Source organism: Geotrypetes seraphini, chromosome 10 (assembly GCF_902459505.1).
Source record: "Geotrypetes seraphini chromosome 10, aGeoSer1.1, whole genome shotgun sequence".
Taxonomy (NCBI): Eukaryota; Metazoa; Chordata; class Amphibia; order Gymnophiona; family Dermophiidae; genus Geotrypetes; species Geotrypetes seraphini.
Window position 1 is genome coordinate 18,742,895 of NC_047093.1, and position 14,182 is coordinate 18,757,076.

General features: G+C 37.7%; 1 protein-coding gene across 5 annotated transcripts in view; it reads right to left on the minus strand.

The window, feature by feature from the left end:
* CEP95 (centrosomal protein 95) overlaps positions 1-14,182 on the minus strand; it is a 125,227-nt gene that overhangs the window by 66,434 nt on the left and 44,611 nt on the right. For 4 of the 5 annotated variants that reach the window (XM_033962076.1, XM_033962072.1, XM_033962075.1 and 1 more), the window contains 6 exons: positions 13,722-13,840; positions 12,964-13,107; positions 11,360-11,595; positions 10,804-10,873; positions 3,159-3,265; positions 1,140-1,360 (listed from right to left, as the gene is read on the minus strand). In XM_033962076.1, coding sequence (XP_033817967.1) covers positions 1,140-1,360; positions 3,159-3,265; positions 10,804-10,873; positions 11,360-11,595; positions 12,964-13,107; positions 13,722-13,840 — 897 coding nt within the window. The remainder of the gene's footprint in view (positions 1-1,139; positions 1,361-3,158; positions 3,266-10,803; positions 10,874-11,359; positions 11,596-12,963; positions 13,108-13,721; positions 13,841-14,182) is intronic. The other variant, XM_033962073.1, reaches the window with a different exon arrangement.

Below are 14,182 nucleotides of genomic sequence, written 5' to 3' on the forward strand. Positions count from 1 at the left end.
TCCGACCGTGAATGACCGGGCAGAAGAGGACAGCCACAGCGACAGGAGAGAGCAGCCGGAACGCTGCTTGTCAAAGCAGCTTCTGATTGGTGAGGCCCGATTTTAGTGCAGGAAGAGGCGGGCGGAGCATACTGCGAGTGATTTCCTTCACTCGCCAGCGCTACGGCTGCTCTCTCCTGCCTCTCCAGGTGCCCTCTCCAATCTCCCCCGCTAAAAACCGTATTTGCGGTTTTTCAGCATTCGCGGAGGTTCCTGGAACGGAACCCCCATGAATATCGGGGGAGTACTATATTCTTATTCTGTTAGCACATCATCTTTTGCTCCTCTGCCCCAGCTGCCTGGACCAATTGAAGTTGTTGGAGGAAAACAAAGGGGAGGGATAAGGCTGCTGAAAACGACTGAGGTTGAGAAAGAGAATGGGTAGATACTGGTTGTAATTGAGGTAGAAGCAGGAGAGTGAAGAGATGAGGCAGCCACTGCTTTTAACCCTCAATTGGGATCATGAAACTTTAATGACCCCCCCCAACTAAATAAATACACTTCCCCCTCCGTATTTACGAATTCCATATCTATGGATTTGCTTATTTGCGGTTTTGGATCAAAAAATACATTTTAATTTTTCAGGCTATTTTAAGCCCTGAAAGCCCGCCTTTAAGCCTTACCTGGTGGTCTAGTTGGTTTTCAGGCAGGAGCGATCTTCCCACGCTCCTGCCCTGTGCAGATCGCTCACAGGAAATGGCTCAAGAGACTACGTGAGCTCAAGGCAGCCATTTCCTGTGAGTGATCTGCACAGGGCAGGAGCGTGGGAAGATCGCTCCTGCCTGAAAATCCGCTAGACCTCCCGGTAAGGCTTAAGGGAGGGAACTTTCAGGGCTTAAAATAGCCGGGGGAAGCGGGGGGTTAGGGGTTATTTGCGGGTTTTTAATATTTGCGGGCCGGCTCTGCCCTGAACCCCCGTGAATATGGAGAGGGAAGTGTAAATAACAAAAATCAATTATCTTTGAGGAGGTGAGGTGCTCATATAGGCCACACCTTCCCAAGCAAGAGGGTTTCCTGATTGTTAATGAAATTATTTAGTCAAACTGTTCCCCCACCCCTGGTCTGATTATACTAATGCTGTGATAGATGTCAATACGTACCAGGCTTCACTATCAGACTGCCGTCTACTGGGTGTCATCTCTGATAAGTGCCATACTGTGCTTTGCTGCAACGGGACAGAATCTTCCTTCTTCTTCTCCTCCTCCTCCTCACTGACAGACTCCCATTCATCCTTCTCCGCTATGTCAGTCCGTAAAGTCAGAAACTTCCCATCTGGCAGGGTCCGAAAGGCAACCTTCTTGAATGCAGCACCTGAAGATCTCTATAGTAACCACGTAAAAGAGGGCAAAGGCCAAATGTATTAATAATGGAGGAGGGTTTTATTGGGAGTGGGGAGTGTGGGGAGGACATAGAAAGGGGCAGAGCTCTCCCAGTAGCTTTCTCCTGCTCCTTTGGGTTTACAGCCCAAAGCAAACCAAAATTGGGATCTGATGCCTCTATGTTGATCCCTCCCATTGCCATAAATTGCAATTGTGTGATAACCAACATGAACCCTAAGTTTGGTTTTTAGGCGTTACCACTGACAAAACCAAATATCCTCTTCACAGCCCCCTCCCCCAATTAGGGGCTGTGATTATCTCTTTCATAACATCCCCATCTTCAGGTAATTAGAAAAGCAGACCTTTGGAAATTGGCAGATGAAATTTAATGTGGGCAACTGCAAAGTGATGCACATTGGGAAGGATAACCTGAATCACAGTTACCAGATGCTAGAGTCCACCTTGGGGTTCAGTGCCCAAGATGGAAGTGTTCAAAGCACAAGCCTTGCTCTGGACTCAGCTCTTCTTGGAGATATCCAGAAAGACTTAAGTTGGGGTCTGCAAATGGACCAACAGCTCCTCACCAGCAGAGGAAATAAATTCCATTAAAAAAGAGAAATGTATTCCTCTTTTCTACACATTTTATATTAAATGCTCTTGCTTTGTTCTCACTAGTATTTTTGCTCTGTGTCTAGAGATAAAATCTATGAGGCACCTCTCAGTTAAAGAGGATTATTTTTCTTTGTTAAGTGACAAAAGTTATCAACTGCAAATCAGATATTACCTTATTGAATTTCTTTTTTTTTTTTTATTATTAATTCTTTATTCATTTTTGTATGTTACAAGTGTATCAATTAAACTCATATAAAACTTAAAGATACACACTTGATTAACTCACATATTAGCATCAAGTTTAACATTTCATTAGGAAATTAGTATTCTATAATGTTAAATATTATGTAAGAAATCTAAATTTATATCATTCTTATTAAATATAATAATCCCCCATCCCTCCCTCCCTCCCAATTCAATAATACATAAAATCACCTTTATTGTGAATTCATTCAAATATTGATATTTTATGTAATAATCAGAAATAAAATCCCACCCCTTTTCCCCTCTAATCAAATATCTTATCATGGGAAAAGTTAATCATTCATTACAAAAATCTGTTAATGGTCCCCAGACTTTCTGAAATTTACTCACATAATCTATTGTCCATTTATTTTATCATTCTGGAAATCAATTTGGCCTCAAATTAATAGGATGTTAGAAAACCCGGTAGCCTTGACATATGATACTATTTTATTTGGAACAACTATGAGAGCAAGAAGTCAAATTTTGTCAAATAACAACAAACTTTTGTTTATTTTAACTGGACTAGCAATACAACAAATAACATACAATTGGAAAAAATATGACAGGTTAAATTACAATTTCTGGTGGAATTCTGTATGTCATATGTACAAAATGGAACTCACCATTGCAATGCAAAAAGGTTATGTGAGTAAATTTCAGACCTTATTGAATTTCGATTCCATGTTAACTTTACCTTCTCTTAGATAGTGTGCCCATTAACTTTATTAATCCTTTAGAGGTCACTTCAAGACACCCCCCACCCCCTCCAAACACAAGGAAGCCATAGTTGCAGCTAGTCTGCCTTCCATCCACACCCTACAGCTGACCACCACACGGCTGGGGGATTTGAACCTAAATCCTTTGAAACCCAGATCAGCCTTTATAGAGCATTTAACAAACCAGCAGCTTGTGAAAAGAAAAAAAAGACAAGAGATCATTTACTTCTGTCACTTTGGCTGTGTCGGGTAGTTCCTCTGGCAAGCCGATAGTCTGTTGAATATTTCTGTTCTCTGTGGACACTAGTTTTTCATCTCCAGCTGGCAAATCATCTGTTAAGAGAATAAGTTGTTTTCCCTTTAAATAAAGAATTCTGCCCTATTTTCTCTCTAATTCTAGTTGTGTTAAGAGTTTCCTATTTCCTTCCTCACAGTCTCTCTGCACCTTTTGAATCCTCAGCAGCGATGCCATCCCTACCCTTCTTCAGGGTGGCTAAAAGCCCAGGCCTTGTTTCTCAATGACGGACTTTTAGTCACACCGAGACAAGGGGTGCAGAATGAAAGGGAAGGAAAAGTGTACATGCAGGATTTTTCAACATTTGCCCATATTTTTCAAGCTAAGTTGTAAAATGCACAAGTGAGACACACATTTTTCCCTTAAAAATTTTTCAAAGAGAAAAGGCACATGTACTTTCACTTTCTTTTTTTTTTTCCCATTATTTTTTATTTTCAAATTTTACATAAAGTGTACAAAATATTAAAATACAATTGATAAATACATAGTATCACTTTTATATCTAATACATTATATATCTAAATTTGATTTTCCCCCTCATCCTCCCCCCACCCTTTTATTACTTTAATATAATATTTTTAATTTTCAAATTTTACATAAAATGTACAAAATATTAAATTACAATTGATAAATTACACAATATCATTTTTGTATCTAATATATCATATTCTAAATATATTTTTATCCCCTCTCCCTCCCCCCACCCTTTTATTATTTTTCATTCATACATATTGTATAACATATTATAACATATTATGTAGATATTATTTTCATTACCCCCCCTCTATGTGCGTCATAAAAAAGATACTTAAAAGAAGAAAAGAAGAAGAGAAATCTTAATATTTATTCATTGCAGTATTTTGTCAATGGCTCCCATATTTTTATGAATTTAGTATATGTCCCTCTTTGTATTGCTATTACTCTTTCCATTTTATATATGTGACAAATTGTATTCCACCAAAATGTATAATTTAGGTTATTATAATTCTTCCAATTATTGGTTATATGTTGAATGGCAACCCCTGTCATTATTAATAAAAGCTTGTTATTTTCTGGTGAAATTTGACTATTTTTCCTCATCATCATTCCAAATAATACCGTATCATATGATATTGCTATATGATTTTCCATTAATTTATTAATTTGTGGCCAAATTGAATTCCAAAAAGTTTTAATGTAGGGACAATGATAAAGTAAGTGATCTAATGTCCCTGGTTCCAGATTACAGTGCCAGCATTTATTAGACTTAGAACTGTCTAATTTTTGCAAACGTGTAGGGGTCCAAAAAGCTCTATGTAATAAAAAGAACCAAGTTTGTCTCATAGATGCTGACATTGTACATCTCATTCTCCAAGACCAAATTAGTGGCCATTGAGATGCATTAATTTGATGCTTAATCTCAATGCTCCAAATATCTCTTAGACCATTTTTTGGTTTTTTATTCAAATATCCAGATATTAATTTATACCACAATGCGGCTTGATGTCCTAGGAAGTCTGCTTGAAAACATAAGAACTTTAAACTATATTGATTATTCAATGTTTTCCATTCAGGGAACCCAACCTGAATGGCCTGCTTCAATTGCAACCATTTAAAACTTTGTGTTTTATTAAGACCAAATCTATGTTGCAATTGTGAAAAATCCAGCAGTTTACCTTCTGAAATAACGTCATCCAAAGATCTAATGCCTGCAATAATCCAGTTCTTCCAAAGGATTTGAGCTCCGCCAATTTTGATCTTGGAGTTTATCCATAGATTGATTAGTTGATTTGTTTATTGGGATAGGTGTTAATTTACTTATAAATCTCAACGTTTTCCAAGTATCCATTAAAATTTTATTTTCTCTGTATCTTCTAGGCATGTTAATACTTGGAAGGTGAACTAAATTTAGGGGAAACATAAGGCGCCATTCCAAATATAACCAATCTGGTGCATTATCTATAAGTTCTGGGAGGATCCAATACATACCCTGACGTAGAATATAGGCTTGATGGTACCTATAAAAATTTGGAAAATTTACCCCTCCCTCCTTAATTGATTTTTGCAAAGTTACTAAAGCTATTCTAGGTGTTTTACCAAGCCAAAGAAATTTTGTTAAAATGCTATTAAGCTTTTTATAAAAGGACCCCTGAAAATAAATAGGTATCATACTCATTTGGTAGCAAACTACAGGTAACATCATCATTTTAATAGTTTGAACTCTTCCCCACCAAGAAATATGTAATGGGTTCCATTGCTCACATAAATCCGTAACTTTTTTTAATACATATTTTTCATTCTCTTTTACAGTATCTTCAGTTGTATTTTTAACTTGAATGCCAAGATATTTAAATCCTTCTTCTTTCCATATGAATGGAAAAGTGTCAAATAATCCTTTTACACAATGAATATTTAAAGGTATAATTTCAGATTTATTCCAATTAATTTTATAACCTGAAAATTTGCCAAACTTATCAATTAATTCCAATAAAGAAGATAAGGTAGACTCTGGATTTCTCAAATAAAGTAAAATATCATCAGCATAAGCTGAAATTTTATATTCCATATCTGAATATGGAATACCTTGTATCTCCCTCTTTTGCTGTATTGCTAACAATAAGGGTTCTAATACAACATCAAATAACAAAGGAGACAAAGGACAACCTTGTCTAACTCCCCTCTGCAATTGAAAACCATCAGATATCTTATTATTAATATTTAATCTTGCAATCGGGAAGCTATACAATGTTTTTACCATTTGTATAAATCCAGAACCTATACCAAACCATTCTAAAGCCTGATACATAAAATTCCATTCTACCCTATCAAATGCTTTTTCAGCATCTAGTGAAACTGTAAAAGCTGGTTCATCCATTTTTTTTGATAAGTTTAACATGTGAAACAATAATCTAGAGTTATTAGAGGAATGTCTTTTAGCAACGAAACCCGTTTGATGCATATCTATAATATGTGGGAGAGCTTTGGCTAATCTCAAAGCCAAAATTTTCGCCAAAAGTTTATTATCAACATTTATCAAAGATATAGGCCTGTAGTTTGAAACCAAAGTAGGATCTTTATTTGGCTTAGGTAAAACAATTATTATTGATTCAGCCATAGTACCTTTAATATTACCTTTTATAAGTTGTGTCTGATATAAATTTAGTAAATATGGGGAAAGGATATTTTGAAATGTTTTATAAAATTCTACTGTATAACCATCACCACCTGGAGCGGATCCAACTCTAAGAGATCTCAATGCTGTTTCTAATTCTTTTAATGATATAGGTTCATCTAAACTCCGTTTTATATGATCAGGAACCTTAGGTCCATTAATTGAATCTAAAAAATTTTTTCCATCTTTTTGTCTCTCCAAATAAGACTCAGAAGAATACAGGTCCTTATAAAATTTTAAAAATTGTTTTAATATTATATTTGTTTGATTTGTTATTATACCATTATCATCTTTTATTCCATTAATATTAGTTCTTCTTTTTTTTGCTTTAAGATAATTTGCCAATAATCTCCCCGCCTTATTAGAATTTCCATAATACATTGTTTGCTTGGAAAACAAATCTCTTCTTATCATTTTTGAAGTTAATTCATTATATTTACCTTTTGCTTTCAAAAGAGCTTGCAAAACTTCATTTTCCCATTTACTTACCAATTTAGCTTCTAATATTTTTATTTCTTTTTCTAATTCTATATATTGTATTTTAATCTGTTTCCTAATAAAAGCTGAATATGATATAATATTACCCCTCATAGTTGCTTTAAATGCATCCCATACATTCTCTATAGATGTATCCTCCACTAAATTTATTTGAAAGAAATCGTTAATTTGTGTTTTAAAATTTTCCAAAAATTTGTCATCCACAAGCAATGCATTATCAAATCTCCAAAGAGGTCTACCATTCTCTAATTGATCTAATTGTAATTCTATCCATACTCCCGCATGATCCGAAATAATAATAGGATCTATGGAAGCTTTAATCACCTGTTGCACTTTATTTGTTGAAACAAAAATATAATCTATTCTTGAAAATGATTTATGAACCTGTGAACAAAATGAAAATTCCTGATCATTAAAATGAAGAATACGTCATATATCTTTCAAATCACATGATTGAACCAAATTATCTAAACCTAAAGATTTTATACTTTTACCTGGTTTTTTATCCAATAATGGATCCATTACAGCATTAAAATCTCCAGCCACCACTAAATTAGAAGCAGCCAGTGGTAATAACATATTCTGTAACTTTTTAAAAAATTCTGATTGATTCGAATTAGGGGCATATATATTAAACAACGTCAGGGCATCATTTCCCATACCTATATCAATATGTATCCATCTTCCATGTGGATCTGAATTTTTTACCTTAATCTTGGCCATACATTTTTTATTTATAAGAATTGCTACCCCTGCTTTTTTACCCTCTGCTGGAGCAAAAAAACATTCCTTTACCCACCCACCCGATAATTTCTGTGATTCCTTTATACTAAGATGGGTCTCCTGCAGACAGTAAATATCCGCATTTTGCTTTTTTAAAAATGTTAATACTTTTTTCCTTTTGATTACGTGATTCAGGCCATTGACATTAATAGAATATATCTTAAAAGACATTATACATTTTAAAACTTCTCATTATAATCTTTTTCCCCTCTTCTTTCATATTTAGAATCCAAAAAATGTTTTTCATGACACACATATTTACCCCTAAAGTATCTAACCCCTTGTTTATTTTTTCCTTAATCATTCTAGTAAATACTTTCCTTTTCCCTCCCTTTCCCACCCAATACAATGGCTGCTTATATATATATTTTCTAAATGTACAACTGGTACATAACATGTGATTTATATTATGTGACTGAGCAGGAAATAAGATAAGGTTGTATATAGAAGTAGAGAATGACATGGGGAAAAAAACCTGTCCCCGTCACTGCCTCGTCACCAGACCACTGTCCCCTTCACCGCCCTGTCCCCGTCGCATTCACCCTTCCCTCTCGCCACTTCACCGCCCTTCAGTGGCCCAAGAATCTCCCTCCACCAATATTAAAGGGAAGATCTTAAACCCACCTCCCTCCTTCCCTCCCTCCCTACGGCCAAAGCTATCTCCTTCCCCCTTACCTTTGCGGCGTGTTAGTAAATAAACTTACTGAAGCCGGCAGAGACTGCCTACCTGTGCCTGCAGTCGCGTGTGTGGGCGGAAGCTTCTCCTCTGACGCAACTGGAAGTTGCTTCAGAGGAGAAGCTTCCGTCCACACACATGTGACTGCAAGCAGGCAAGCTTCCCTGGCTTCAGTAAGTTTCTTTACTAAAGTGCCGCGAAGGTAAGGGGGAAGGAGATAGCTTTGGCCGTAGGGAAGGAGGGAGGTGGGTTTAGGATCTTCCCTTTAGTATTGGTGGAGGATATACTACACGTCATTAGTGACGTGTTCGCCCCAGCGCTTTTAAATGATCTCATCTAATGTTAGCGTTTTTCTGCTTTGCTTTTGTTCCCCCCACTGAGTCTTAGCGAGCCCTCTGGCCATGCAAGTAAGTGGATACTTTATTTTAGTTGCTTTGATTCATTTTCATTTTTATAACCTATATGACATTGAATTAATATAATAAAGATTTGATAAGTTTTTAACCAAATAGTGAAGGTTTTTGGATTATACACTTTTTTCATATGCTTTTTGAAGTGCCCCTTTCCTGACTTCGCTGTTGGTGAAACTCGAGTCGAAGGGAGGCCGGAATTTCAGAGAACACGGAGCTTTAGAGCGTTTATAGCACTTTGAATAAGAATGTAGTGATTACAATTTAGTACGATTGCCATGCTTCTGCCTCCAAAATTGATTCTGCCATAACCAGATAAGTAACAACAACAAAAATTTTATATAATAAGACACATTAATAATTTTATTGTTTGTATTCTTTGTGGAGGACAGTAAGAGGGACTCTCAAGTGCTATAATGGTCCCTCTTTACAACCAATGCTGGCATTTTTTTATGTGTTCTCATAGAACACAGGTCACGTATACACACGGGGTCCATGACTGCTCCCATGGTCCCTCATTGCATATTAGCCGACCACTCCTTTCAAGATCTCAGGTGGTTTGTTATGGAGCAAGTTTTTGAGGATTTCCAGGGAGACAGACTGACTCGACTTCAACACAGAGAACAATTTTGGATATTCGAGCTTCAATCTTTAACCCCTAAGGGTCTGAATGACTATATAGAGTGGCAACATACTTACTGAGTGTGAATGTTTCTTTAAAGGATTTGTTTCAAGTTCCTTTGCAAGCTGTCTTGGTCAGGTGCTTGATCACCTGACTTTTTCATTTCACCTGTTTCTGTTTCTGCGAGTTAAAAAGAGGGCGTCCTCTCCAAACCAGTGCCATTTCTTTCCTGCTTCATTCACGAACTTGAGAGTCATTGAGCAGTGCGGTTCCTGAGGAAGGGGGTGTTCTCCCCCGAAACGGAGTCCGTTGGACGTTTACTTCATTTACTGCTTATGGATCACCATCTCCACTACACACGGAGAAGCTAAGTTCTTACAGGCTGTATATTTTTGAGCTTGGTTGGATTTGGACACTAACTTTCCAGTTTGGCCCCCAGCTTAGGGGTAAGAGATGAATTCCTTCTTTATTTTGATAATGTGTGTTTTTTTCATTTGAGTTTTTTCACACATTGCACATTTTGCACTAGTTAAGCACTATAAATATTATCCGGAGCAAACCCGGGGATGTTTCGCAGTTAACACCTTTCTGGGTGTAAACCCGCGACAGCTTTTCCCTGGAGTTTCCAGAGGTTGCTGTGTGACTGAGGGCTTGTCCGTTTAATACTCTTAAATTATAGAATTATTTTCATTTTTTGCTCAGTTTGGAGTTGGACTTCATCTCTTTTCCCTAATCTTTGTAGACTTCTTGGGGTGAGGGAGGTTCTTTCATTTGTTGGCATTTTTTTATGACATTAGATTGATTAGCTATAGCACTAAGTGCACTTTAGTGTGTGTTTTCTAGTTATTTTATATTTATTTATTGAATATTTAGACTTGTGGAGATTGTTTCTTAATATTTATTCTAACACAAGTAATTACTATATTTGCTCCTGGAATTTGTCTAGTATTTTGTTTAACTTTGTACCATGTAAAGGTTTTATCAACTTCCATTCACATAGAAATTCACTGAAGTTTGACCAGGGGAGCCTAAACTTAAATACTTTCCTTTCACACTCCTGTGATGCTGAGAAAAAATAAACTAGCGTGTAAGCAGCAGATAAACAGCAGAAAAAAAAATAAAAAAATTCCTAGCTTATTCAAGGGATCTTATTAGAGTTCTGGAAGCTGTAAAAAAAACAACCAAAAAAAAACAACCCACACTGCAAAGACCGCAATAAATAGTCACAGCTTACAGAAATTAATGTGTGTAAAAAAATAGAGAGAAATTGGAGCCAGGACTACCCTTTTCTTAGGGGTATTACTGTAATTCTAGAAGCTACAGAATCCTTGGGAAAACTAAAAGCTATAATGTTAAAATCTCTAGCAATTGGAATTATGAAGCATGTTAGCCAAGTAAATCCAATGTCGCTTAACAGGAAATTCTGCCAGCCTCACCTTCAAAAGTGCTGAACCCAGTCATATTAGCAAACCTGGTCTCAGGTACAGATCTTACTGGTTCTGTGATCTGTAAGGAAAAAAAGGCAGATAAGGTAAAAACCAAACAAACAACCACCACCAAACCTAGTCCCCACTACCCAAGTCTGAGATCTGTTTAATTAAGCTGGAGCTTCTCCACCAAGAAATGCAGTTTAAGGGTCATCTCACTGTGGATAAAAGAGACATGCTCTAAGGACTTTTTTCACTGAAATTCTTAAAGCTGTGTATCGCAAACTGTGTGCCACGAGAAGCTGGCGCCAGCTGACTGCCTACGGGACATGTCTCTCCTGCTCCAGCGCCACCCACTGTCGGCTCAGGGCCCCTTCTGCAGGGCCTTTGCGCATGCGCAGACGTCTATGTGATGACATCATGCATGCACGTGACATCATCACGTCCACATCCGGACATTTCTGGGTGCCCTCCAGCCGCAGCCAGAAGTTTTCTGTGCGGGACACTGTCTTAAAGGGTCCAGATCTTTTACAGCTGAACATGCACTCTCTTGCTTTTTACTTACATGTGAAATTGCAGCTGCTCCTGCTGTTTCTTGACATCTCATCTGTGAGAGCCGAGTCCTGTTTGAGCCTCCATGTTCTTCCTCTTCCCTCCCTGTCCGAGGAGTAGGTCTAAACTCCAGGGGTTGATAGGGAGGCTGCAGAGGAATGGCTGAGCGAATAGGTTCCCCCAGCTTTTTGGCACTGTATCTCAGGCTGTCACTGAGCATCTCCTGACTAAGAAATTGGTCTGCTAAACCTTTGAGAGACAGAGAAAGTATTAACATAGTAAATGACAGCAGATAAAGACCTGAACGGTCCATCCAGTCTGCCCATGTTATACCCATTAAACTATACATGATTAAATTAACTCGTCTCTTCTTTGATATTTCTGGGTCATAGACTGTAAAATCCACCTGGTATTGTCCTAAGTTCCAAATGCTGAAGTTTCCATCTAATCAAGCCATTGTGACATCACTGCTGAGGTTGGCTCTTAGGCATTGGTGGAATGAGGCATTATGACATCACAGTCTAAGCTCTGGAATGTTGCTACTCTTTGGGTTTCTGCCAGGTAACATAGTAAATGACGGCAGATAAAGACCTAAACGCTCCATCCAGTCTGCCCATTAGTTATACCCATTAAAAATACATGGTTAAATTAACTCGTCTCTTCTTTGATTTTCTGGGTCATAGACTGTAAAGTCCACCTGCTATTGTCCTAGGTTCCAACTGTTGAAGTTACCATCCAAGCTCACTCCAGCCTATCCAACCATCCTGTTTACAGGATATTTACCGTAAAGTCTGGCTAGTAACATCCTCCTGTTCCAAGTTAGTGGAGTTTCCATTGATGCCCTCCCCAGCCCAATCCTACACCAAATCATCACATATGGGACAGGGTGCTTAACAGAAGCAATAAAAGATAGAACCCTACCACTGCTCAATAGTGAGCCACCTGGTACAGGTATAAAATTTATTATCAAATAATTTGGAAATTTCTTAAGCAAGGTCAAATGTGTACTCAGGGGTAATAGGGATGTTTTGCGGTCTACCAAGTTGAATGCACAACCTAAAACAAGACACTAATACAAAATCAGCCATAGGTCACCATATATATGAATTTTATGCTATCCATTCTTTTAGAATTTTTTTAGGGCTTGAATATATTTTTAGCTGTATTATATGCATATTTTTTTTGTTTGATTCTGCTGACCTAATCAGAAACTGGTATTCTTTTCTATCTCCAAGTTAGCCTGTAAACTGCTTTAACTTGCCAGTCACATAAAACAGTTTAGCAAGTCTGAATAAACTATAAAACCCAAATTCAGAATTCATACAGTCAATAGTGTGATGTTTCATCTGAAAACAAACAGATTCCAGTTGCTTTTACCTTCATCTACAATCCAGGTGTTATAGCAGCTGCATAATGACAACAGTATAGAAAACGAAAGAGAGAAGAAAATTTTTTATTGGGATTTTATTAATCTATCTGGTCTTCTGTCACTTGAGGAGAGATTGTCAGCCAGAAGAGCACCAATTCAAAACACAAGTTATACTGACAAAGTTGGAAGAGAGCACAACTCATAGAAAGCCAGGTAAAAAGCACTGCGGTTACGATCCATTTACCTACCATTTTTTCTGCCCGTAGCTTCCCTTCTGCTGGAGACCTGGCCCAACACATCAGAAGTCACATGAACATTTTCAGGTTCTTTTACCCAGGTAGCATTAGGAGATTTTTCTCTCTGTAATTCTCCAGCTTTTGCAAACTCTGGAACTGAAGTACTGATAGTTAAAAACAATCATTTGCTTGGATAAAGAAGTGTTTCCTCCAGTACCAAAATGTTGTTGTTGTTTTTTTTAATTAAATTGCCTGCCCAGCCTCATTCCACAATCTGGCTCTGTAACCCAAATATGGCAGCCTTTTGATTAAGGCAAAGAAATGAGCTACAAATCATTCCAAAAATACTTAATTAATCCATTTACTGTATTCTCTGCTTGTATTTTTACAGCTAACAATGCTCATACGACGTATAAAACAGTGCTTTAGAAATACTGATTCAGAACAAATGCTAGGAAGTTCTTTTTCAGCCAGCGGGTGGTGGATACCTGGAATGCGCTTCCGGGGGAGGTGGTAGAGCAGAGTACGATTTTGGGTTTCAAAAAGGGGTTGGAAATGTTCCTAAAGGAAAAGGGGATTGAGGCGTATAGCTAGAGGGGTACTATAAAGGACAAAATGTCTTAAGTGAAAGAACACTACAGGTCATGGACCTGGGGGGCCACCGCGGGTGCGGACTGCTGGGCACGATGGACCTATGGTCTGACTCGGCAGAGGCGATGCTTATGTTCTTATGTTCTTATACTGTATATCATAGTTAAAGAGAGACTTACCGCTTTTCCTCAACAGGAATGTATGAGCTGTATCCCCAAGTCTAATTAACTCAGCTGTGCATTCTGATCCTTCCACTTCAGAAGATGGAGTACGTATTTCTGAAGACTGTGCAGAAGACCTGATAGAAATGCACTATTTATTACTACCATTTGATGGTGCTGTAAAGACACTCTCTAACGAAACTACAATTATCAAAAAAATCCACCCGATATTCAGCACTAAACCAGCTAACCACAAATGTTCAACGCAATATGGCCGCTGAATATTAGTGCTCAACCGATAGCCAAATATGTTGTGCGACTTACCTGGCTACTTATAAGATATAAAAGCACTAGAGCTGTCTAAGAAGAGGTACAGAGGGATAAAAGGGATGGGATGACTTCCCTATAAGGAAAGGCTAAAGCAGTTTGGGCTCTTCAGCTTGGAGAAGAGACAGCTCAGGGGTGATATGATAAGAGGT